Below are 22852 nucleotides of genomic sequence, written 5' to 3' on the forward strand. Positions count from 1 at the left end.
GCTGCTAAGCAGCCTGGACAGATGGCAGCAACGAGCACTTGCCCCTGTGCCCAGGCCAAGAGCTGGGGGCCTGAGTGGTTCCAGGCCCAGAAGTGGAGAGGTCCAGGCCATCTGCTCCCCAGAAAGCTTTCTATTTCAGCGGTGGCAGAAAGTGGACAGAGAGGGAGGGGGTGGGACAGGGGAATAGACAGCAAGGAGGTGACAGGGTGGTGCTACGTGATAAGAGTGGCCCGAGCACAGGCCATACACTCAAGATGCTCAATTGTCCAAACAAGTCACGGTCTAATGATCAGGGATCGTTAGAGAACCAGACGCGGGAACCAGGTGGGAGAGTGACTCACTCAAATTAAACTGAGGCAAGGAGCAAGCCAACTGTGCCTCAAAAAGTTAAACAGAGTCACCAGAGGTGTACTTCCACCCCTCGTGTTTCCCAAGAGGGCCCAAAACATGTCCACACAGGACTTGCGTAGAAATGTTCATGGCATAAGTGTTCATCGTGGCTAGAAAATGGAAACAACCCTAAGGTTCTGACACCAACTCTGATGTGTTTTTTCTGATACCAGGTGGGTGTCCTACAGTTCAACTCCATTCTGATGCCATCTACCTGGACGTAGCGTCAGGCCCCACTGCTGAAGGCTCACTCTCACAAGACTGCCCTTCCCTTGCTTCAGACACCAGCCAGAGATCCAGGGTGTCGCCTTTGCTTCTCATGACTGGCTACAGATCAGAGGTTCCCACAACCCTCTCCTTAGGCTCCATTAATTTGCTAGAGTGGCTCATGGTCCTCAGCGAAACATTTTACTTACTAGATCACCGGTTTATCATAAAAAGATGTAATTCAGGAAGAGTCAGATAAAAGAGACGCACAGGGCACAGCATGTGGGAAGGGGCACAGAGAGCTTCCGTGCTCTCTGGGGGTGCCACTTGCCCCGAATCTCCATGTGTTCACCAACCTGGAAGCTCTTCAAACCCCATCCTTCAGGTTTTTAAGGAGGCTTCATTACATAGGCATGATGGATTAGATCACTGGCCACTGGCAGCTGATTCGATCGCCAGTCCCTCTCTCCTTCTCGAAGGTCGGGTTGAAAGTTCAACCCTCTCATCACATGGCTGGTCCTCCTGGCAACCAGCCCCATCCTTCTGGGCATCCAAGTCACCTCACTAACCTAACAAAAGACACCTTTATCATTTTCAACACTTAGGAAATTCCAAGGGTTTTAGGAGCTCTGTGCCAGAACCAGGGACGAAGACCAAATACGTATTTTTTTTTTTTTAACCATGTATCACAAGATCACAAACCCAAAAGTACATCAACTGATAAATGGATAAACGGAACATGGCATATCCGTGTCCTGGACTATTATTTGGCAATGAAAAGGAATGAGGTTCTGATATATGCTATAAAATGCACCAACCTGAAAACATTTGTTAAGTAAGAGAAGCAAGATGCAGAAGGCCATGTACTGCATGATGATTCCATTTATGTGAAATGTTCAGAGCAGGCAAATCTATAGAGACAGAGAGTATCTTGTGCCCGCCAGGGGATGGGGGAGGGAGACATGGGGAGTTACTGCTAACTGGTACAGGGTTTCTCTTTGGAGTGAGGAGAATGTTGCAGAATTACATAGCAGTGATGTTTGCACAACCTTGTCAAAATACTAAAACCCACTAAATTGTATATTGTTTTTAATTTTTAAAAATATTTTATTGATTTATTTTAATTAAAAAATTTTTTTAATGTTTATTTTTGAGAGAGACAGAGACAGAACATGAATGGGAGAGGGGCAGAGGGGGTGGGAGACACAGAATCCAAAGCAGGCTCCAGTCTCCAAGCTGTTAGCAAAGAGCCTGATGCTGGGCTCGAACTTAAAAGCCGTGAGATCGTGACCTGAGCCGAAGGTGGATGAGCTACCCAGGTGCCCTTAAAATATTTTATTTTTTTAAGTAATCCCTACTCCCAACGTAGGGCTCGAACTCATGACCCTGAGATCAAGAGTCACACGTTCCACTGACTGAGCCAGCTAGGCATCTCTGAATTTGTATACTTTATGGTTTGTGAATTATAACTAAAAAAAGAGAAGAGAATCAAGTCAAAACCCCAAATCAGCATCCTAATTCCCAGAACTGTGGTACTTCAGGTCAGTTTGCTCTTGCTGTGCCCATGGCCCGAAGCAGCAAGGCCTCCCTGACTCCCCACGATCTCACACCTGCTGCTGACTCCCAGGAGGGCCGAGAGCACTCAGGGAGGCCACCTGTGTCCCTACATCTCTGAGCTGCAGGTTGCTCCTCTCAGGGCTGGCTGTGCAGGTGGGCGGAGGTACATGTCCCTTAGGCAGCAAATCCTGGAGGTTCAATGTGGCAAGTGAGAACAGTATGAGGCAGCCAAGGCCAGGCTAGCACTCAGCTATAGCCCGACCCTATGAGAGCTGCTGTGGCCCACACCAGGCTTCTGGCGGGTACTCATTTCCCTAACAGGAAAGATGCTTGGGAGGAACCACCAGCACCAGAGAGCCCTGGCCTGTGAGACGCCCACACTCTCTGAGTGGCCCCAGGGCCAGGCTACCAGGGTGGGAAGACCAGGAGAGGAAGCTCTCCCCACTTCCAGCTAGAATTAATGTTCTCATTTGCTGCCTGTCTCTCTTTGCAGAGTCATCTGCTCGAGGGATCAGGAGTCCACTTCAAACACTCTGGTCCCCAAACCGGAGCCCAATAAGCTATACTGGGCTTTGTGGTCAGACAATCCTGACTTCCCATCAGTTAACTTCACCCTTCCAATCCCTCTCCCGACATCTATTGAGCACCCACTGTGGGCCAGGGCCCGGGCCAGGGCCTGTTTTTGTGGGAGGAGATGCGAAGCCAAACAGGATGGCCCTGCCTCTCTCAACAGTGACCCTGGGGAGACAGGCGGTAAACAACACTTATAATGCAGTGCATGTACAACCAGAGCCAGCAACTTGGCCTGTGGGGATCGAAAGGCTTCAGAAGTACCTTACCATCAGTTTGCTGGGGGGCAGAGGAAGGCACTCAAAGCATTCACTTAACTAGCATAAGCCTTTCCGGACACAGAACCAGAATCCCGTGGCACATTCCAGGAAGCTAAGCTCTGATCTAGCTCTGGAATGGGGCATGGGGCTGGTGTGAGTGTTAAAAAGGAGACAGCAGGCCCAAAATGGAGTCACCTGTGCTAAATCCCAAGTCAGCAAACCAAGATTTAATACCTAACTTAATTGCAGTTTCAACCTTTAACCTTTAAAGGAATGTAACCTTTAGCTAGTCAACATGGAATTACCTGGTCAGCCCTAGTGAGATAATCCTCTTGGCAGACCCCTTCTGGTCCCATTAGGAAGGCAACTTTGCCTGAAACAGTGCATCCTTTGCTAGTCATTTTCTTTCTTTCCTTTTTTTTTTTTAATGTTCATTTATTTTTGAGAGACAGAGAATGAGCGGGGGAGGGGCAGAGAGAGAGGGAGACAAAGAATCTGAAACAGGCTCCAGGCTCTGAGCTGTCAGGACAGAGCCCAATGCAGAGCTCGAACCCATGGACTGTGAGATCATGACCTGAGCCGAAGTCGGATGCCCAACCGACTGAGCCACCCAGGGGCCTCTGCTAGTCATTTTCTTTCTCCACTCCCTTTCTGTCTTTAAAAACCTTTTCTTGGGGCGCCTGGGTGGCTTGGTTGGTTAAGCGTCCGACTTCAGCTCAGGTCATGATCTCACGGTCCGTGAGTTCGAGCCCCGCGTCGGGCTCTGTGCTGACAGCTCAGAGCCTGGAGTCTGTTTCAGATTCTGTGTCTCCCTCTCTCTCTGCCCCTCCCCTGTTCATTCTCTGTCTCTCTGTGTCTCAAAAATAAATAAATGTTAATAATTTAAAAAAACAAAACAAAAAAAAAAAACCTTTTCTTGTCTACAGCTTCTTTCTATTGCTACATGGGGATACTGCCTGTTTCATGAATTGTTTGAAAAAAGCCATTCTGATCTTTTTGTTTGTTTTTTTTTTTTTAATTTTTTTTAACGTTTATTTATTTTTTTTTTTTGAGACAGAAAGAGACAAAGCATGAACGGGGGAGGGTCAGAGAGAGGGAGACACAGAATCTGAAACAGGCTCCAGGCTCTGAGCTGTCAGCACAGAGCCCGACGCGGGGCTCAAACTCATGGACTGCGAGATCATGACCTGAGCCGAAGTCGGATGCTTAACCGACTGAGCCACCCAGGCGCCCCAGCCATTCTGATCTTTGAATTTACTCAGTTGAAATTTTGTTATTTAGCAGGGGGCATGGCCAGAAAATCAAGTGGAAGTCATAGGGAGGGGCAGGTACCCAAGAGCTATGGCCCGAAGAGGTTTGAACTTGGTTTTGCAGGTGATGGGGAGCCTGTTTCCCCATGTGTGCCAACAGAGACTTCCCCTTGCAAGGTTGTCATGAACATCATAGGAGATACTCTGTGCTCCCCTTCTGTTACGAGATTTTTGGTACCATAGCTGAGCCTGGTCAGTGGTCCTGACTTAGGGACTGGGCAGGAACTGCAGTGTGTACACAAAGAGCTTGAGATTTCATCTCTCTACTAAAGAGAATCTGCATGGACATCTTGGTACCACCTCCTCCTACTTCACTGGAGAGCAGCAGCCAGCAAAACTGCCTATTTTACATTTTGAATTCTCTTATTTTGGAAAGTTTAACACCAAATGGCAAATGAATGCAAATTACACTTCAATTGCACAATTAAAGCCGGAACTGTTGTCTACAGGTTCCTTCAGTAATCCCAGCCACTCCTCTAGTGCTTACATATCAGAAGATTTGTCTCTAGTCCCCAGGGACTGGCAAAAATCTGACAGACAGCCCTGCCTGGAGCAATACCACGTGTACTTGTAAGCGTGTGTACGTGTGAGGGTGTGTGTGCACGCGTGCGCACTCTCGTACTCGCTTACAGCCCACCTTCCTGGTTCTTTACAATGGGAGCTGAGAATAGCACCACCATCTCCTTCAGTCTTCTAGATGCAGGGAGAGGAAGGGGCTGCCAAAATAGAGGGCAAGGAATGGCTTGAAGACACAGTGGGGAATTTGTGGGAGCCACTTCAGGGCTCCTGCGCCATCCAATCCAGCTGCTGGCTCTTTCCCAGCTGACCAGCAAATCCCATTGAGCCTAGGGGCTGGACTTGAGACTATGGAGCAACAATCCTGACAAAGGCCTAGGCCAGGACTCTGCCTCTGCTCAGGGAATGAGTGACCCAGGGAGACAATGTCAAGGCGGCGTGGGGTGGGGGGGCAGGGGCGGTGCTGGGACAGAGCAACAGAGACCAAGGGAGAGCCGTGCTCCGCCCTCCGGCTGAGCCTGACTTTGAATCTCTGTGCCAGGCCAGGGTTTTGGTACCCCACCCCTCTTGGAGACCCCTTGGTCTGTGGACAAGCAGCTCTGGAACAAGGACACAGTGATCTCAGCAGCCTTGCTTGCGGGCACTGGCTTAAGAACTGGACGAAAGGCCCCCAGTGATAGGCCCACTGCTCGGCCTCTAGAAACACAAAGTTAGTCCTCTTCCAAGGAGGAGGCTGGCTGGGCCCAAGCCCGCACTGGACTGTAGTCCTGGCTTTGACAATGAGGAAAGGCTCAAAGAAAGCAGGAGGAAGCCGCGCCAATTAGTATGCGCTACACAGCTTTTTGCAAAATGAATATAAAACACTTGTGCTTTCTTTTTGTGTGAGAGAAAGAGTGGGGAGAGGGAGGAGGAAAGAGGGTTACAAGAAAGCAATATTCTGCAGGGGCAGGAGTGCCTGCAGTTGCCATGGCAACGGGGGGGTGGTGGTGGTTGTTGTGGGGGGGAGGCACATCAGCTGGTCCCTGGTCCTGGAGTGGGGTGAGCTGTGAGCTGGCCCTCGGAGTCAAAGGGTCAGTGACAACTGGGTGCAGAAAACATGTGACAAAGCAACTCTGAAGGGGAGGCCCGGGTGGAGGGAGGGAGGGGCCAGCACATCCTCTGTGGCTTGGGGAGCAAAGTCAAGGAGGCCAAAGGATTCCTGAGAAAGCCCTTCCTTCCAGGAGGTGACTTGATGCCAGCAAAGGGCATATTTCGGCGTGGGAGGGAAGTCACCATCTGGATGGGGCCATTGCAGGCTGTCACAACCCAAAACTCAGGCAGGCTGAGGACAGACTCTCTAGGGCAGTGCTGGTTTCCCTCCCTTCTTTTATTCCTCTGTCCAGATGCTCCCTCTCCCAACACTTTGTCCACAGAGCAGCCCTGGAAAACCCGTCGCAGAGGGAGTCTCCCTTCTCTCTCTCTCCCTCCTCTCTCTCTCTCTTCACACCAACCCCCTCTCCCCACCCCCCGCCCCCATCGGCTGGTTCTGTTCCTGGCTTCTCCTTTACCACCCTGGGAACAGCTGGAGACCCAGAGTTTTACAAGGCCAACTCCCTAGGCTGGGGGTCTGTCTTTGCCTCCTACTGAGGCTCCTGAACATGAAGTCCCAGGGCGAGGCACTCAGCAGATGTTGAATAAATACTTGCTGACCAGCAGCGCCAGGCAGGAAATGGAAGATGGATCGTTCTGAATAGCTTCTGCCAAGGGGATGGACAGAGAGGCCTCTCGCTTCACTCTACCCACTTATCTCCAAGAAACTTTTGTCAAAAGTTTGGCTAGGTCCCTAGTCAGCTGATTAGGCCCCAGATGTCAACTGGCTCAGCGTTCCAGCCCCGTAAGGAGGGAAGGAAATCCCCAAGCTGGGCCCTCTCTGGTCCTAGCCAGAAGGAAGCTGCAAGAGTGTTTCCAAGAGACACAACTAGGTCCCGGCAAGAGAGGTGAGTTCAGGCTAAAAGCCCTGGAGGCTAAGGCCTGGACGGTGTGGGCCACTGCCAAAGCTACCTGATGCCTCTGCTGGGAGCAATGGGGCCACAGGGCTGTGCCTGAGATCTGGGTCAGGTTGGGCTGCTCCTTGTTCTTGGGAAGTGGAGCTGAAATTAAGTGCAGAGGCACCATGGCCAGGCATCCACAGAGCCTTGGGGCCCTTTGCTTCTTGCCACACAGAAGCCTGTCCACTTCCTTCACAAGTGGTATAGGCCCAGTGCGGCAGGCCTCTTGAGTCCCTGATCACATACAGAGTGGCTCCCGCGGCTTGTGGAATCAGCTGGGGAACTGACCCTCGGAAACCAGGTCGCTGTCCCCAGGAAGCATCCCCTTAGGGTGGTGAGGAAGGCACGGGGCCTCCCATGGGCCCCAGAGCAGTGAACCAATGGAGCTCTGGGAGAAGGCACACACAGCATCCGGCACCAGAGTGGAGGCTCCTGCTCTGGACACAGAGTAAATCTGAACTGTAGAAGTTGGCAATCAGGCCCTGGCCAGGCCTGGGAAAGGGGTGGTATTCCCAGAAAAGCTTTTGGCTACAACGGGGTCAGAGCAGGCCAAGCCCAGCATCTCCTGGGGGGCGGGTCCCTCAGCCCTCTTCAGCAATGGCAAGGAAAGCCCTGCCAAAAATTTAGATTTGGGGGCGGGAGAGAAGGATTGCCTAGGCTCAGATCTATTTTATTTCCCATTGAGAAAACCACTCTGATTAAGAACCTTTGAGGTCGTACTTGAGCAAAAACAATTAAAAAAAAGGATTATAACTTGTTTTTTGCCTGACTTTGCAAGCTTACAGGGATCAAGGCTACTTTCTTTTCTTCTTCTTTTATTTTTTAAAAATGCTTATTTTTGAGAGAGAGAGGGAGAGAGAGAGCACAAATGCAGACGTGGGAGGGGCAGAGAGAGAGGGGGACAGAGGAACCGAAGCAGGCTCTGTACTGACTACAGACAGCCCCATGGGGGCTCAAACTCATAAACTGCGAGATCATGACCTGAGCCAAAATCGGACACTTAATGGACTGAGCCACCCAGGCGCCCCTTCTTTTATTTTTAATAAACTCTGAGATCCTTCCCTAAGTGCCTAGTTCTGTGCCATACATGCGAAAGACCAGCAACCGGTGCTCACTGTTAAGTTCCACTAACAGTGACAGCACAGTGTGTGTCCTGGCAGCTTAAAACCATTCCAGCCTCCATCCCTCAGAGTGGAGGAGAAGAGAAAAGCCAGCCTGGGTAAGGCAATTTGGAGGCCAGTCCCCAAGTCCCCCCGTGCGTCCCCTCACCCCTGGTCTCCCTCCTGGTGATGCCAGCCATCGCTTGCCTGCATCATGCCAGGCCCCTGCCCGGGGTGGGGGGCACTCTCAGAGTCCTACATTCTCCCTGAGAGTGAGCCAGAGGCCGAGGAAGGGCCTGCTGTGCTCCAGACAGCGCGGGAGCAGCACACACACACCGTCAGCGCTCGGTTACCAGGTGATGAGCCGAGGGGCCAGCTGTCTCCGGGCACCGGTCCATGGCAACCGGGAGAGCGGCACAGGGCCGTCTCCTACCCTCCTCCAGGCCTCCGCTTCACCCCAGTGTACCTGCCAGCTACATGCACCCTGCCCTGAGGAGGCAGGTCTGCTCTGGCAGGGTCAGGGCCCGGCAGGGTGGGGCAGGCCAGAGGGGTTCAGCTCGCCATCCACTGTCCCTCCTATTTGTTCACCTTCTCAGAAAATGCTTCTGAGCACACACTATGTGCTGGACACAGTCTCCGTCCTCCCAAAGTGGGACAAGGGCTACGGGAGAGTCGGCGTGCAAAGAACACCATAATGACGCCGATGGGGACCTCTTTGATGTGCAGATAGGAGGGGTGGTGTGTGACAGACAAGGCTTCAGGAAGCCGAGGTCTACCAAGTTACTTCACTTCTCTGAGTCTCAGTTTCCACTTCAGTGAAGTGGGGGACACAACAGAACCTACCCTGGAAGGTTTGCTATGGAGATACACTAAGGTCATGCCCACTCCAAGATGTCCATCCAGCGCAGGGTCTGGCAGGCAGCAAGTGAATGGAAAATACCAGAACCCAGGCAATGAGGCCCAAACTGAGAGCACAATTCAGGGGGTCCAGGCTAAGGCCTAAGCAGCTGGATTTTTAAAAGGCTCCAGAGGATTCTGACAGCAGCTCTTGTCTGGATGGGCTCACTGTGGGGCTAATGTCTGGGTTATTGGACTTTAGCCTTTCTAGGGAAGATTACTGATCACTTCCTGAGTTCAAGGGGAGATGGGCTGAGGGTAGTCAGTCAGGCCCAGGGCCAGGCAGTGTGCTCACCCCTGCAGGCCACTCAGCCCTGCAGCTTGGCTTAGCAAGAGCTCCCAATCCTGTCGCAGGGGAAGGCAGTCCCCAACTGGCTGCCCTTGGTGGACTCTCTCCTATACTGCTGGACCTTCAACTGGGGAAGCCAACCTTCCCAGTCCAACATCTGCCTTCACCAGGAGCCTAGGTGTACCAGGCAGCAAGCCCCCAGCCCCACCCATGTCAACCCGATACTGTGCCAGTTTTGGGTCCTCATCCGCACATCAGGGGAAGAAATCCAGAGAAAAATACTGAAGATTCTCTGAGCACCCACAGCCGCCTTCCCAAGAGTGGAATGCTGCCAGGCCAGCTGTGGTTGTCTGGGTGCCCCTTTACCCAAGGCCTCCTCACCAGGCGCAATAGGAACCGTCACTATGCCAGTCCTCTCTCCTCCCTGGCAATGATTTGCTGCCAGGACTCCTATCCGAAGACCAGATCCTCCCAGGACTTCTGGTGTTGACCACTGGTGCCTCGTCTGGGCGGTGGGTCCTGGTTGGCTGTCCCTGGAGACTGTGAGTGGAATCCAGGGCTCTTCCCCTGCTGCCTTCTCCCTGCTTGGCCCTCCCTCCTCTCACTCTCAGGAGCCCCCAAATGAGGCTGCAGCATCAGCCGCAGGGACAGCCATGTGGACAAGTGCCTGTGTCCTCGGCATGGCCTCCAGGGGAGCTACAGCAGGCAAGGGCCCCAGCTGACCTCCCTGGGTGTGGGTGGGGGACTCTCGGCAAGAGTTCTGGGCCCCCAACATTGTGCCCCTCGTTTTCCTGGCTTGTGTCTGACCTGATGGCGTGACCTGACTGTAAAGGAATCTTGGGGACAGAGGAGGGGGTGAAGGAGTTGTTTTTGTTTGTTTTGGAGAGTGGATGGAATGAGAACTGGGCTGAAACAAACACTGAGGCAGGGATCTCAGGAAGAGGAACAAACCCCATTCTTATGGAAGACGGTCTACCCTGAGCAGGCCATTTTAGTATTCCAGGGAGCAGGGTCAGGACCACACAGCATCAGAGCTGGATGGGACGAACACAGACCAGGCCAACTGTGTCTGATGGCAGAAAACAGGAGGTGAAGGGGTGTCGTGGACTTGCCGGGTCCCACAGAGAGCAGGGCAGCGTGGGGCAGAGGCCACCCTCTTGTTGCTCCCCGGGCCCCTTCCTACACTGCTCTCTGCCGGCTACCAGCCCCACTCCTTCTGCATATGCCATGGGAGGGTGAGTGGCCCAACGGGGCAGGTCAAGGTTCAATGCTCAGAGAAGGTGCACTCAGAACTGATGAAGGGAGGGGGGCCGGCCTCAATGAAGCAGTGCCTCCATCCTGGGAGGACCCCTATCCTGCAGTGAGGTCAGCCCTTATGTGCTTTTGGATGTTCCAGAATCAGATGGACCCAACGTCTGGCTCCTGGTGGTATGACCTTGGAGAAGTTATCTTCCTTGCCCTTGGAGGTCCTCTTAAGTCAAAACTGGTATAATGAAAACAACTCCAAGAGCGCCAGGCAAACTTGTCAGAAGAGAAACAATGTACTCTGAACAGCACATATGACCCATGAACTCAGCCTTCTGCCCTCTCCTGCTCCCAGTCTCCTCCCACAGGAGGGAGGGGTCTGAGCCCAGTACCCACTGTGGATTCTGAAGGCAGCCAGTGGCGGGGGGTACTGGATGGGCCGTCATCACCTCTCTGAGCTGCCCTCAGATGAAGGGGCTCCAATGAAGCAGAAGTCCCCATTTCTGTGGCAGACACAGAGATGGCCAATTTTACTAGCAGCACTCTTGCGTCGGGACAGAAGAACACAGCCCTGGTCACTTGGGACTGTAAGAAGAGGAACCCATGGGGATGCTCTCAGTCTGGGGCCTCCGTCTGGGTGAGACCCTGACATGGAAGGCCCTGTTGTCACTAACTAAATCCCTTTAAAGTGGTAATGAGCCCTTGGGCCCAGCTGGCCAACCCACCAGACCAAAGTGGCAAGAGTCCCTGGGAAAGAAAAGGCTGAGGAAGCATTTACAGGGACCACATGGGATGAGGGATGCAGAAGGGACAGGATGGGATGACAGGGCCACTGCCCCTGGGACAGAGGAGGCCAAGGGCAGCCTCACTCTACTCTGCTCCAGGGACAGGGCTCCGTGACAGTCAGGAGTGGCGGCACCCGCGGCCTTGCTGCAGGACAACCCCAGAGTTACCCACTCAGCTCTCATGCGAGCCTTGACCTGTCTCCCTATTGGGCAACTTAGCTCAGCCCCAGTGAGCTCTCTCTTTTGAGACCTGAGAACCTCTTCAGTTCTCCTGCTCCATTTCTCCTGGGATCTGGACCATGCAAACAAATGAAATCCTCTCCCATCTCCCCTAAGGCTAATCATCCCTCAAAGCCGGCGTATCTGTTCCCCAGTGAGCCTGCGGCTGGTGAGGCAATGAACACCTGGACGTGTGGTGGATTGACCCAAACAGAAAAGCTGATGGCCCCCATCCCCTCAGGATGCAGCAAAGCCTAGAGCAGCCCCAGGGCTCCCTGCCCCATGGGTGTGGACACTCCTGAGATGTGCTATGGGGTTGAGGACAGGGAAGGCCCTAGCAGCCCTGGACCGCAGTACATCACAGCTCTCCTGTGTACGTTTGTGAGATGTCCCCAAATCAATCCTTATAACCATCCCTGCTACCCCAGCCTCCTAAGACATGGCCACATGCCTCACAAGGTGAATGGGCTCCTGAGCAAGAAACTGCCATTGCCAGGAACAACATCCTCACAGTCCTACCTTCCAAGTTTTTGAGAAAGGTGATTCTCATTCTTTTTTTTCTGTTTTTATGTCAGCCACATCACACGAGCCATAAACTCCCCTCAGCAATTTCTCTTCATAGTTACTCTGGGCCTAGGGGAGCAGATGGGGGTATCTCTCCTGGGTTGATAACCTCTGCTTTTAAGTGTTAAGGACACCTCAGCTCCAAGAGGTGGGAAGACTCCAGGGAAGGTGCCTCCAGAGGCCCCAGTGGGGTGTGCCCTTCTGGATCTCCATGGACTCTGAGGCCTGCTTCCGAAAGAGGCTGTGGCAGCCGAAGTCCCGAGGCAGGCCCTCTGCCGATGATGCCGTTTCTCCTCTCTTCCCTGGAGCCAGGCAGCCAGCTCCTCCCTTCCACCTGTGATGCTGGGAACACAGCCCACTGACTTGGGCAGACAGCTCCACCTCAGGGGTGCAGGAGTTGCTGAGGGAGGGGGGTGGGAAAGGGAGAAGGTATAGAAAGGGGTGTCGGTGTCACTGCCCATTGCCTTCCCCTTGGTTTTTCTATGACCTCAAGACGAACATCGAGCCCCAGAGCCCCCCGTGAGGCCCACCCACTTGGCCATCTGCACAGGGCCTGTGTGGTCCTAAAGACAGGCAGGGAAACAGAGGACAGAAACCAGCTTCTGTTCTGGCTTTTGCTGCTGAAGCGGGGGCAGGAAGGATATGGGGAAAAAACAGAGCCTATCTTCCCTATTTCCACCTGTATCTTTACCATTTTTGTACAGAAATGATTACCAGCATCAGGAGCTAAAATTTACCACGTGTTCACATGTGTTGGGTATTCTACACCCATGACCTCATTTCATCCTGGGAATCCAAACCTGGAAGGGTGCTTCTACAATTATTCTTGGTTTTCGGATAAGCAAACTGGGGTTCAGGGAGGCCAGGTCATCTGCTCAAGCTCAGTGTTAACCAGCTATGAAGTGGTGAGCCAGGGCCACACTCTTGGGCCGCCTGATCCCTAAGCCAGTGCAGGCTGCAATATCACCTGGGGGGAAAATGTTACCGGAAAGGGATGCCACTCAATTTATCACAATGAAACTTTAAATACTGAAAATAAACTTCTTAATGAAGAAGCCCTACAAAAAAGGCCCGGAGGCTTTGCAAAATGACTTATGGAAACGGGGAAAAACCCTGCTTCTGGGTGGGAGAGTTCAAGGCAGTGAAATGATAATTTCTGGCTAAAGCACTTGTAATGACAAACGGAGTTACGACAGGCCAGGATCTGGTCGGGAGGTTTACGCTGTCTCGTTCAACAACACTCTACAAGGCAAGTGTGGACATCACGTGCCCCATTTTGCAGGCCAGAGACTCTAAGGTCCCTGGTGAAGAGGGTGAGAGCCAGAAGCCAAGCTCAGGTCTGGCGGCCAGTTATCTGGGGTGCTATGTTCTCTCAGGGGTACTACCAGCCACCCTTCCTCTCTTCTAAGACTGAGATTTCTTTTTTAAAGCTGTGTGTTTTTGTTCTAAGTAGATTTTATTTTTTACAAAGTTCTAGGTCCATGGTAATATCGAGCAGAAGGTACAGAGATTTCCCACATACCCCTGCCCTCGCCCCAACACAACCTCCACCAAATGGACATTCCGCACCACAGCGGTACATTTATTACAATCCGTGAACCTGCGTCAACACATCGATGTCACTCAAAGTCCATAGTTTACCTTAGGACTTGCTCCTGGTGCTGTCTATTCTAAGGGTTTGGACAGATGTATAACACATACCCATTACACCCTGAGGATTCTGAACGCAGGCTGGGAAGTAGTGTGCTTGGGGCTGGGATGGGGAATCAGGGTGGTCCTGAGGCCCCTCCTGGACCAGCCACACCTTCAGGGACATTGAGAGGAGGAGCTATTGTCCTCTGGTACTCATGGGTGGAGCTCACTCAGGCAGCTGCAGGCTTAGGAGGCAGCCGACAATTGGCATCTTCTGGGCAGAAGCACGCCCACCTCCCTAACGGCGTCCAGCAGGGCTCTCTGAAGGGCATGCACCCTACATACCACACTGTTGAAATCAGGGTCGCATTTTCACTTAAAAACATGTAATTGGATCTCTAGCTAATGGGGGGATTGCTACTCTGGTGCCAAGAATATTAATTTGACACCTGCAAGTTCCTTCTGACCAAAGGGATCTTCAGACAAAGGGTGCAAGGACCAGGCACTTGCACTGGTACTGAGGAAACAGCCACTTATCCTGAGTCATGCAAAAGCAGACACAAGTGAGGATGCCGGAAGGGCATGGACTACCAAGTTAGCGTTGGAGCAGAACTGAGAAGCAATGGCAGGTGAGACACCCAGCAAGGCCACAGGCCAATGGGACTATGGAACATGGTGGTGGGGCAGGGCTAGGTCTGAGACTCTGCCCCTCCCTGCACCCAGCTCTTGCATTAGTAACACCCAGGTACACTCTGTTCCTTGAGGCCAGTGGCTCTCACCGAAGGTGAGGAGAATGTGAGTTTATCACAATTACACTGGGAGAGAAAAATATTCGCAACACAGATGACAAACTGAATGTCCCCAATATACAAAGAGCTTCTACAAATCAGTAAGAAAATGGGACAAAGGGTCTGGAGGCTGAAGCTTTTACAGATATCCACCCCTCTCCACAGCACATTGAGAACTTTCTCAAGAACCTGTGGAACAGGAGAAGGTGGCCAGAAATGGGGATGACAATACAACTACACACAAGCTCCCCATGTCCTGTCTGGTTCTGATGTGGGTAGCTGGGACCACACTTGGTGGAACACAGGTATGACGGTTAAGCGATTAAGAAAAGGGGCTTTGGAGTCAAACAGATCTGGTTTTGAGTTTGGCCTCATCGCTCCCTAGCTGTGTGTGAGTTATTTTACCTCCTTCAGTCTGGGTATTCTCAACTGCAAAATGGAAATGATACCAGTTCTTCCCCACAGAATTGTCGAGGGTTCGCCAGATACTACAAGGCAAGGGTCTAGCACAGTTCCAGGCACAGCAATGACTTCATACAAGCTATTATTATCTATCACCCAAGACGATGGGCAAACCTGTGCCTTGAGGCCTCGGGCTGGATGTAACGTGGCTAAGTTCGAAGGAGGCTCTGTGAAGCCGTCAATAGGAAGGCGCCTCTCCCCACCAGTCTGGCTGTGGTCTGATTTGACTGAATGGGCTTTCAGGGTCTTACACCCCAGGGAGCTCCGATTTGAGTTCAGGGCTGTGTTTGGAAATACTGGGAAAACCTACCACAGAGAGATTTCTAGATATCCTAGAAAGGAAGCTCCAGGAAAAGGGGGACTTTGTGTTGTCTGTGGCTGTATTTCCAATGCCAAGGACACAGTATGCCCTCAAGGTTGCCAAAGAGACTGGTCAGGGGACACTTAGGAATGTGATCTGGTGAAGAACCAGGATAGGGCAGAATCAGGACCCACCACTGATTATCCTGGTCCCCAACTCCCTCCCCTAGAGAGAGGAAGGCAGGGAGTCTCGGCTCCTGTTACGACAACAGCCCCCCTCCAGCCCCACAACTGTCCCCAAGAGCAGCTGCAATCCTTTCCCAGCAGAGGCCCACAAGATGTGCCCCAAAGCTCTGACAACATTTGGCATTTCAGCAAATCGAGTTTCCACAGCCGCAACCTGAACAGAGCTGTTTAATGGACTGCATCTCCGCCGGCTCCCTGTAAACGCATACGCACACAAAAACCAATCACAAGCAGAGAGAGCTGGATGGGATTAAACAACTCAATTTAAAGGATTGAAGACTCAGCTGCTTCCAGCGAAGTCCTAGGGAAGGAACCAATCAGAAAGTTCTCTTTCTTTTTGTATTGAAACGAGGGCTGTGCCAAGTGCCCTTAGTCACCCCCAACTCAGGCAGAACCGGGCCACGTCCTCCTGGGCCCCCTGCCGAAGTGGGTGCTGAAGGAAAGGGAAAGAGAGGGCACGTGTGCATGTGAACGAGGCAAGCAGGAGGGGTCAAGGGCAGATTCCCAGACCATCTGTTTTGGAAGCTTCTGGAAATGCAGAGGCAGGCACCAGCCCATCTGATCTCTTTTCAGCTCAGGTTCAAGAAAGCAAACTCAGGCTGCAGGAAAACTATCCTAGGCCACACACAGCCTGCTACTAGGCTCAGGCGCCTCACGCACAGGAGGTTGTAAGCAATGTTGCTCTCCTTCTCCCCTGGCCCCCAGCTCTTGTCCACTCCCATATTCCCAATGGGCAGATTTGTGGATTCACGTGCCCACTGCCTCATGGGGCACACAGCTTTGCCTAAGGCCCACAGCTGCCCAGAGCCCAGAAGAGGGAAGGAGAGGGACCAGTCAAGGTACAGCCTGCCAGCATCGGACAGGTGGCCTAGAGCTGGCATAGGTGAAGGGAAGGGATGTCACCCTGGCCAATGGCAACACCCACGAGCAATCCTGCCCCCAGGCTGGGAGGCAGGGGAGTCTTGAAAAAGCATTACCTTAGCCTGACAGCAAAGGATGGAACGCTGCCGAGAATGGGGTGGGGATGGGGGCCGCCCCCCAGAGGGCTAAGAGACGCAGGGCCCAGCTGTCTCTCCCTTTCTCTGGGCTAGCCTCTCCCTTCTGCTCTTGGTGACCCTGACAAAGCAAATCTTAAAGGGCCAATTTCAAGCCAGAGGTCAGAATGGAGGCTGGCTGCAATGAACAGAACACAACAAGAACTCACAGAGCGGCCAGCATTGCCTGGCCCAGGACTTCGCATCTTCTGAATTACTGCCCCACTGAGCAGAGAAGGGACCAGACAAGCCACTTGCTCGTGGTCAGGCAGCTACGCGGGGCCAGATCTTGCTTTGGGGACCCAACCCAGCCGAGCTGCTCACCACCACACCCCACCCGCCCTGCCCCTCTATAGCCGAGCCTGTTTCCCCCTGAGGCCAACGTCCTCGCTGATACACTGACCCAGTGCTCCTCAGAAGGGCTGGAAGAAGACGTCCTTGTTCCCAAAGCCAAGAGCATTAAACACAGCTTTGCCTGTAAGCGATGCACCTTACCAGGTAAGAAGAGAGCGACTTTTCAGGTGCTGATTTAAGAGGACAACAAAACAAGCACCTCTCAGCTACCAGATCCCATCCGTCACTCAAATGACTTAGGCAGCCATGACAGAAGGAAGGGGGTGACCTACCTCGTCAGATTCATCCGACAACGTCTGAAGCAGGATGGGGAAGAGGCTGTCTGTGTGCCGGAACATCTGGAAAGCAGAGAAGCCGGGAAATCCGTGAGCTTCCCCCACCCTGGCTCCACCACTGAGCTCAGCGTGGACAGGGTCCCACTGCACTGCATGGACCTCCCCCACACCCCCAGTGCTCCTCAAGCATCTTTCACTCCTCTGCTTGCCAGGGATTTTCTAGAACTGCAGTGACCAGAACCCTACCAAGCATGGGGAGGCCCCAGAAAACTGAGATAGACCCAGAAGCAGCCCCCAGGTTCGAAGGGCCTATCAGGCTGATGGGCCCAGGGACTCACCTTCCGGGGAGTCTTGATATAGAGGTGGTAGAGCCACTTCAGGACAGCGATCCTGGTCATCATCCCGATGGCCATGTCGCTGAGGTGGCAGTTCAGGACCTGCACGATCCCGTCAAGGTGGAGGGTGACTGGGGCCCTGTCCGTGCTGTGGGTGAGACCGGGAGGAGAGCTTAGTTGAAGCTTGCTATAGCCCCTTCCGCTGAGCTGCAGCGCCACTCTGGCTTCGCAGTCAGAACCACACACATGCTGCACTTTCCTGGGTGCGGTGGCCAGGAGCGGGCAGACGGCACACCCCCTCCACGTGGCTGGTGGAGGCTAGTTTCACCCCGTGGCCTCAACCCTCCTTCTCCAAGGCTGGAGTTGGTGGAAGAGGACCAGTCTGCTGGCTGCCTACCCACCTCCCCAGCACTGGCCTAGCTTGTACTGGAGAACACCTCTTTGAGATCACCAAGTCGGGCCCCAGCAGACCTCAGGGATGAAAAGCCGTTCAGCATCCTCAGGGCATTCAGTCCAAACCCTTTGTTGATAAGACAAAACCAATGGATCCAACGAGTCCAGGGGAAAGCCCTGAAAACACCCTTTAAGAGCAGACAGAGTTTTCACCAGGCAAACAAAGAATATTTCTCCAGTAAGGACCCAGGTCAGGCAGTTCAGTTGCCTGTCTGTAGAAAACGGTCTCGCGTGGCATTTCTAGGCTGCTCAATTATTCATTGGCAGCAGGAACTTGATGCCAGTGCTTTCCTAATTTGCCCGCAGCCTCTCTGAAGCTCATTTGATGTGAATTCCTAAAGGGACCCATTCTCAGTTCTGTAACTGCTAAACAGAACTGCTGTTTAATATGGTTTGATGATTCCCCACGGTGCTCGTTTAGGGGTGAGAGTGGGTACTTCTATCCTCGGGTCGCCAGACGGGCTGGGCGTGTGATGACAGAGCCCAGCAGTCCTGAGCCTCTGGGCGGGGATGCCACTAATTCCACGGGAGTCATGTGGCTGGAAGTTCTGGGGTCTTTTGCCAACACCTAAACACCTAGGTTCTTTGCTAGCCTAAGACAGACAGGGAAACTAAGGCACAGACAGACAAGTTCAGGGTGGCAAACACAAGCTCCCAATCTCTTCATCACTTTCTCTCTCACTGTCTGATAGAAACGTAATGTGAGCCACATATGGAATTTTACACTTTTGAGTCCTATACTCAAAAATAAAAAGAACCAGGTAAAATTTTAATGACATATTTTAATGAATATAACATACCCCAACAATATCATTTCAACATGAAGCCAACATAAAAAACAATATACACATCACTCATAGGATACTTCATATTCTTTTTGGTGTTCTAAGTCTTTGAAATCCAGCGTGCATTTCACCCTGACAGCACACCTCTGTTCACACTAGCCACACTGCACGTGCCCAGCGGCCCCGTGACTCTGGCTATTGCCACGGACAACACGGCACTACGGTGTTGGGCTAGCAATCTACCCAGGGCTTCCTGAGCATTTTCTTTTCTTCTCTGAAAACTTCCTAGAAACTCCCTCTCCTCCTGCTGATGACCAGGACTTACTCTCTTATCGCCAAGTCCTTCTTTCCCCTGTCCTCCTGGCCTCCTACCTGGCTCCTTCCAGCATGCTATTATAGCTCTTTTCCTTGAGACGCTGGAGAAGCTCCAGAAGCCTACCTACACCCCAAGGCCCTAACAGAGTGGGAGCTCAGGAGGCTGTGAGGAATGAATGGCAACTGCCTGATTCTGCCTCTGCGTCCTGACCTGGTGAGCCCTCGGTCCACAGTGAGTCCCTTTCCACAGCAGGACGTTCCAGCTCCCACATGGGGCCAGGGTGCTGGGACTCTATGCCTGGCAGGCCAGCACCACTTTCTTAGCTGAAATGCTCCCCCGGGGAGCAAGGCCTTGTTTTCATTCCCCTGGGGGCAGTCAGGGCCGTAGTGGCCAGCAATGGCTGTGGCCTAAGCTGCCAGTGGGAGGAAGGCAGTGCCAAGCCCAGCTGCTCCGACTCCACCCTGCAGATCAGGCCCAGAGGTTACCCGATCGGGAAGGGGTGGAGCTCACAACTTGAATGTGAGCAGTCCGAGCCTAGAGTGGCCTCCTCTACCACATGGCACTGCCTCCTAATGGGCCAGGCTCAGGAGAGTCCATTTCCAACTGTCCCCTGGCAGGGGCAGCTGAATGGCAGCCCTTATGTGGACTGGCCCGGTCAGACCTGGCAGCCCTGCGTACTGGAGGGAGAGAGAGGGGTCGCAGAGACCGTTCAATATATTTTCCTATCAGCACGACAGGCAAAGTCTCTACGTGGGGCGGGAGAGGAGACTGGGAAAGCCTGGTGCTGCTGTGTGTGGGGGGCATTCCAAATTCAAGTGGCCCAAATAAGGGCTCCAAGATACTAGATGGTCCCTGGGCCAGATGGGCTCCTTGATTCACTGTAGTCCCAAGATGCTTCCAGCCAGTTCAATGTCTCTACTGAGGGACAAATCAAGGGCCAGCCCATGGTGGCATCTCCCCCAGATGGCACTGTGTCAAGGCCATAAAATGAAGGATTTCGTGGAGCCGGTGCGCAAGAACTGGCAGCATTCTGTGCACTAACATTCTCCAACTTTCCCCACAGCAAAAGTTGGCTATGGCAAACCTCCCCAGACACGGGCACCTTCAGATTGCTGGTGAGGCAGGTGTCAGCTTCAACCCACCAAGGACACCATGGCTGAAAGGGACGTCATGGTTCAAGTAACTCAATCCTGCGATGCACAGATGAGACAGTATGGAACCCGTCCAAGGCCATGTGGCCATCATTGAAAACTTATTCCCTTAGCCGGAGACACTCTCCCTGGGTCTCACTTCCCTTGGCTGGCTGGAGGTGAGGCTCATGGGAAGCAGGGGCACCCAGGGCACCAGGAAGACTGCTCTTAGTGCCTGGGAAAGATTCTACTAGCTGTGGAGGAGGCAGCTCTCAGCCGCTCCGCTGGGCAGGGCTGGCTGCTGTGTGCTGGGCTCCACACATGCTCCGTGGGGAGCCAGAAGTCTGTGGGAACCCAGGCCCTTCCTAGAGAGGGCAGGCTGCATGGTGTGCTCAGCTCCTGAGTCCGAGATGGAGTATCCTCTGCCCTGGGTTACCTTACCCGGAGAGCAGATGGGAGCTCACTCACAGTTTAAAATACATTTCTGCATCGGGTCCAAAAAGTCTAGACTAGTCGCTCCTGGGGGCTTCTGAGTTATTTCAAGGTGTCTGCAAAACCCCACTTCCACTGAGTATTCTCATAAAGCATCTCATAACTAATGTCTTACACGTATGTGTATGACATTTTCCAAGTGCATGGCACTACTGTAGCTATTAAAATAGCGATTTAATGGGACACCTGGGGAGCTCAGTCAGTTGACTCCACCTTCGACCTGGGTAGTGATCTTGTGGTTCGTGGGTTTGAGCCCCGCATCAGGATCTGTGTTAACAGCTCAGAGCCTGGAACCTGCTTCAGATTCTGTGTCTCCCTCTCTCTCTCTGCCCCTCCCCTGCTTGTGCTCTGTCTCTCTCTCTCTCTCAAAAATAAACATTAAAAAAATTTAACAACAAAAAATAAATAAAATAGCGATTTATTAAACAATACTTCTGATTCTACCAATAAAAAATGATTAATTCCAGGGGTTCTCTCTGGGAGGCAACACTTCATTTCTGTAATGTCTAATGTTTGTTTTTTTTTTTTTAATGTTTATTTTTATTTTGGTGGGGGAGCAGGGAGAGAGAGAGAGGGAGAGAGAGAATCCCAAGCAGCCTTCACTTTGTCAGCAAAGAGCCCAACACAGGGCTCGAATCCATGAACCCTGAGCCTGTGAGTGGAAATCAAGATCGGAAGCTTAACTGACTGAGCCACCTAGGTGTCCCTGTAATGTCTAACTTTTTATGGTACTCATATGTTACATCTCTAATCAAATTAGAAAGAAAGTAAATAAAAAAATTGTTTCTGAATTCCACATTTTTTTAATAAAGTATCTTTACAACTTTTTTTCAATCTCCAGATGCTAGAAGTTGGGAAGCACGGAATTCCAGACCTTTCTGTTTGCCTTTATGTAGCCAGTGACCTATACCGAAACTCAAAGATGACACCACAGTACTTGGCAAGGCCCCAGGCATTGGAGTGGAAGCCTGTGCACGTAGTAACCTGTCCGGTGCTCCCCTGTCGGGTGGGCTTCTGGGACTCTCCCAGTGCAACCAATAAAGGCCACACCAGTGGCCTTGGGAGTCAGACAGGCCTAGCCTGAACTCCAACCTGGCCACTAATTCCAACCTGGCTGAGTGACTGTGGACCAGAAGTTTACCTCTCTGGGCCTGTTTCCTCATTCATAAAATGGGGATAATCATGAGGTTCTTGTAATAATAATTGTAGCTAAAATGCGTAAAGGGCTTTCTCTGAGCTGGGCACCATTCTGTTCTCTTTACATATTCAATTCATACAAGCTCCACACCCCTAGGAGGTAGGCACTGTCATCGCACCCAGTTTAAAGACGAGGAAACCGAGGCAGGGAGCGGTTAAGCTGCTTGCCCAGGGACACAGAGTCAGGATGTGTGCCCGGGCGGTCGGACTCCACTACACAGAGGATTCATGAGAGATGAGGGCAGGCAGTGTGTCTGGACAGTCACAGGGTGGGTTTTTGTTTCTTGGCGATCCTGGAAGTTGCCTTCTTGTCTGAGCTCAGTGCCCCTCTGGCAGCACCTACTGGAGGAAGACTGCCCCTACCCTACTGTCTTCAGCTGCCATCTCCAACGAGTGGGGGGCCCAGGGCCTAGGCACCTGGCTCAGGTTTCATGACTCTGAAGGTCGCCCCCCTCTCTGGCACAGCTACTGACTCAGACTGGTAGCTGCCACGAGAAAAGAGCCATTTGTGGGATAAAGAAAGCACGAGATGATTTGCTCTTGTTTTTTTAATTTTAAAAGGGTAGGGTCTGGCATGGGCTCCTGAATGACAGGTCTAAAACAAAATCTGGTTCCAATGAGGCAGTTCCCAGCCTCAGCCTTTAGAGCCGCTCCAGCAAATGGCGCCCCTGCCTCCCAAGCGAGGCAACGAGAGTCATGCCCGCCCGCCATGGTTAGTCAGTGATGTCTGACCTCTGCCTCCTCCTAGACCTTTCTCCACCTCCCACTGCCACTCCCCTGGAGCAGGACAATACCCTGTGGCCTAAGCAACGGTGACAAGTCTGCAACAGGCTTCTCTGCTGCCACTTTTGCCCCTCCCTCACTCAGCCCCCCTGGAGCTGCCAGAGGGCCTTCCGAGTCACAGGTCTGCACCAGACACTGCCACTTACAGGCAGGCTCCCAAAGCCTTCAGAACAAGAGCTGGTCCCTCTGGAGGACACATCTCCCAGCACTTCCCTCCGGATCTCTCCCCCAGCTCCAGAATCCAGGATCCAAAGCTGCCTCCTTAACCTCCCTGGGGCACACAGCCCATGACTGGCCCACCCACACACCTGTGCCTCCTTCCACCCCGGCGTGG

The 22852-nt window shown here is 52.6% G+C and overlaps 1 protein-coding gene across 2 annotated transcripts in view; it reads right to left on the bottom strand.

The window, feature by feature from the left end:
- The window catches only part of VAC14 (VAC14 component of PIKFYVE complex), a 102450-nt gene that overhangs the window by 53589 nt on the left and 26009 nt on the right, over positions 1-22852 (bottom strand). For both annotated transcript variants that reach the window (XM_030299668.1, XM_030299669.1), the window contains exons 11-12: positions 17366-17510; positions 17025-17090 (exon numbers count right to left, since the gene is read on the bottom strand). In XM_030299668.1, coding sequence (XP_030155528.1) covers positions 17025-17090; positions 17366-17510 — 211 coding nt within the window. The remainder of the gene's footprint in view (positions 1-17024; positions 17091-17365; positions 17511-22852) is intronic.

The sequence above is a fragment of the Lynx canadensis genome, chromosome E2 (genome assembly GCF_007474595.2).
Source record: "Lynx canadensis isolate LIC74 chromosome E2, mLynCan4.pri.v2, whole genome shotgun sequence".
Lineage (NCBI taxonomy): Eukaryota > Metazoa > Chordata > Mammalia > Carnivora > Felidae > Lynx > Lynx canadensis.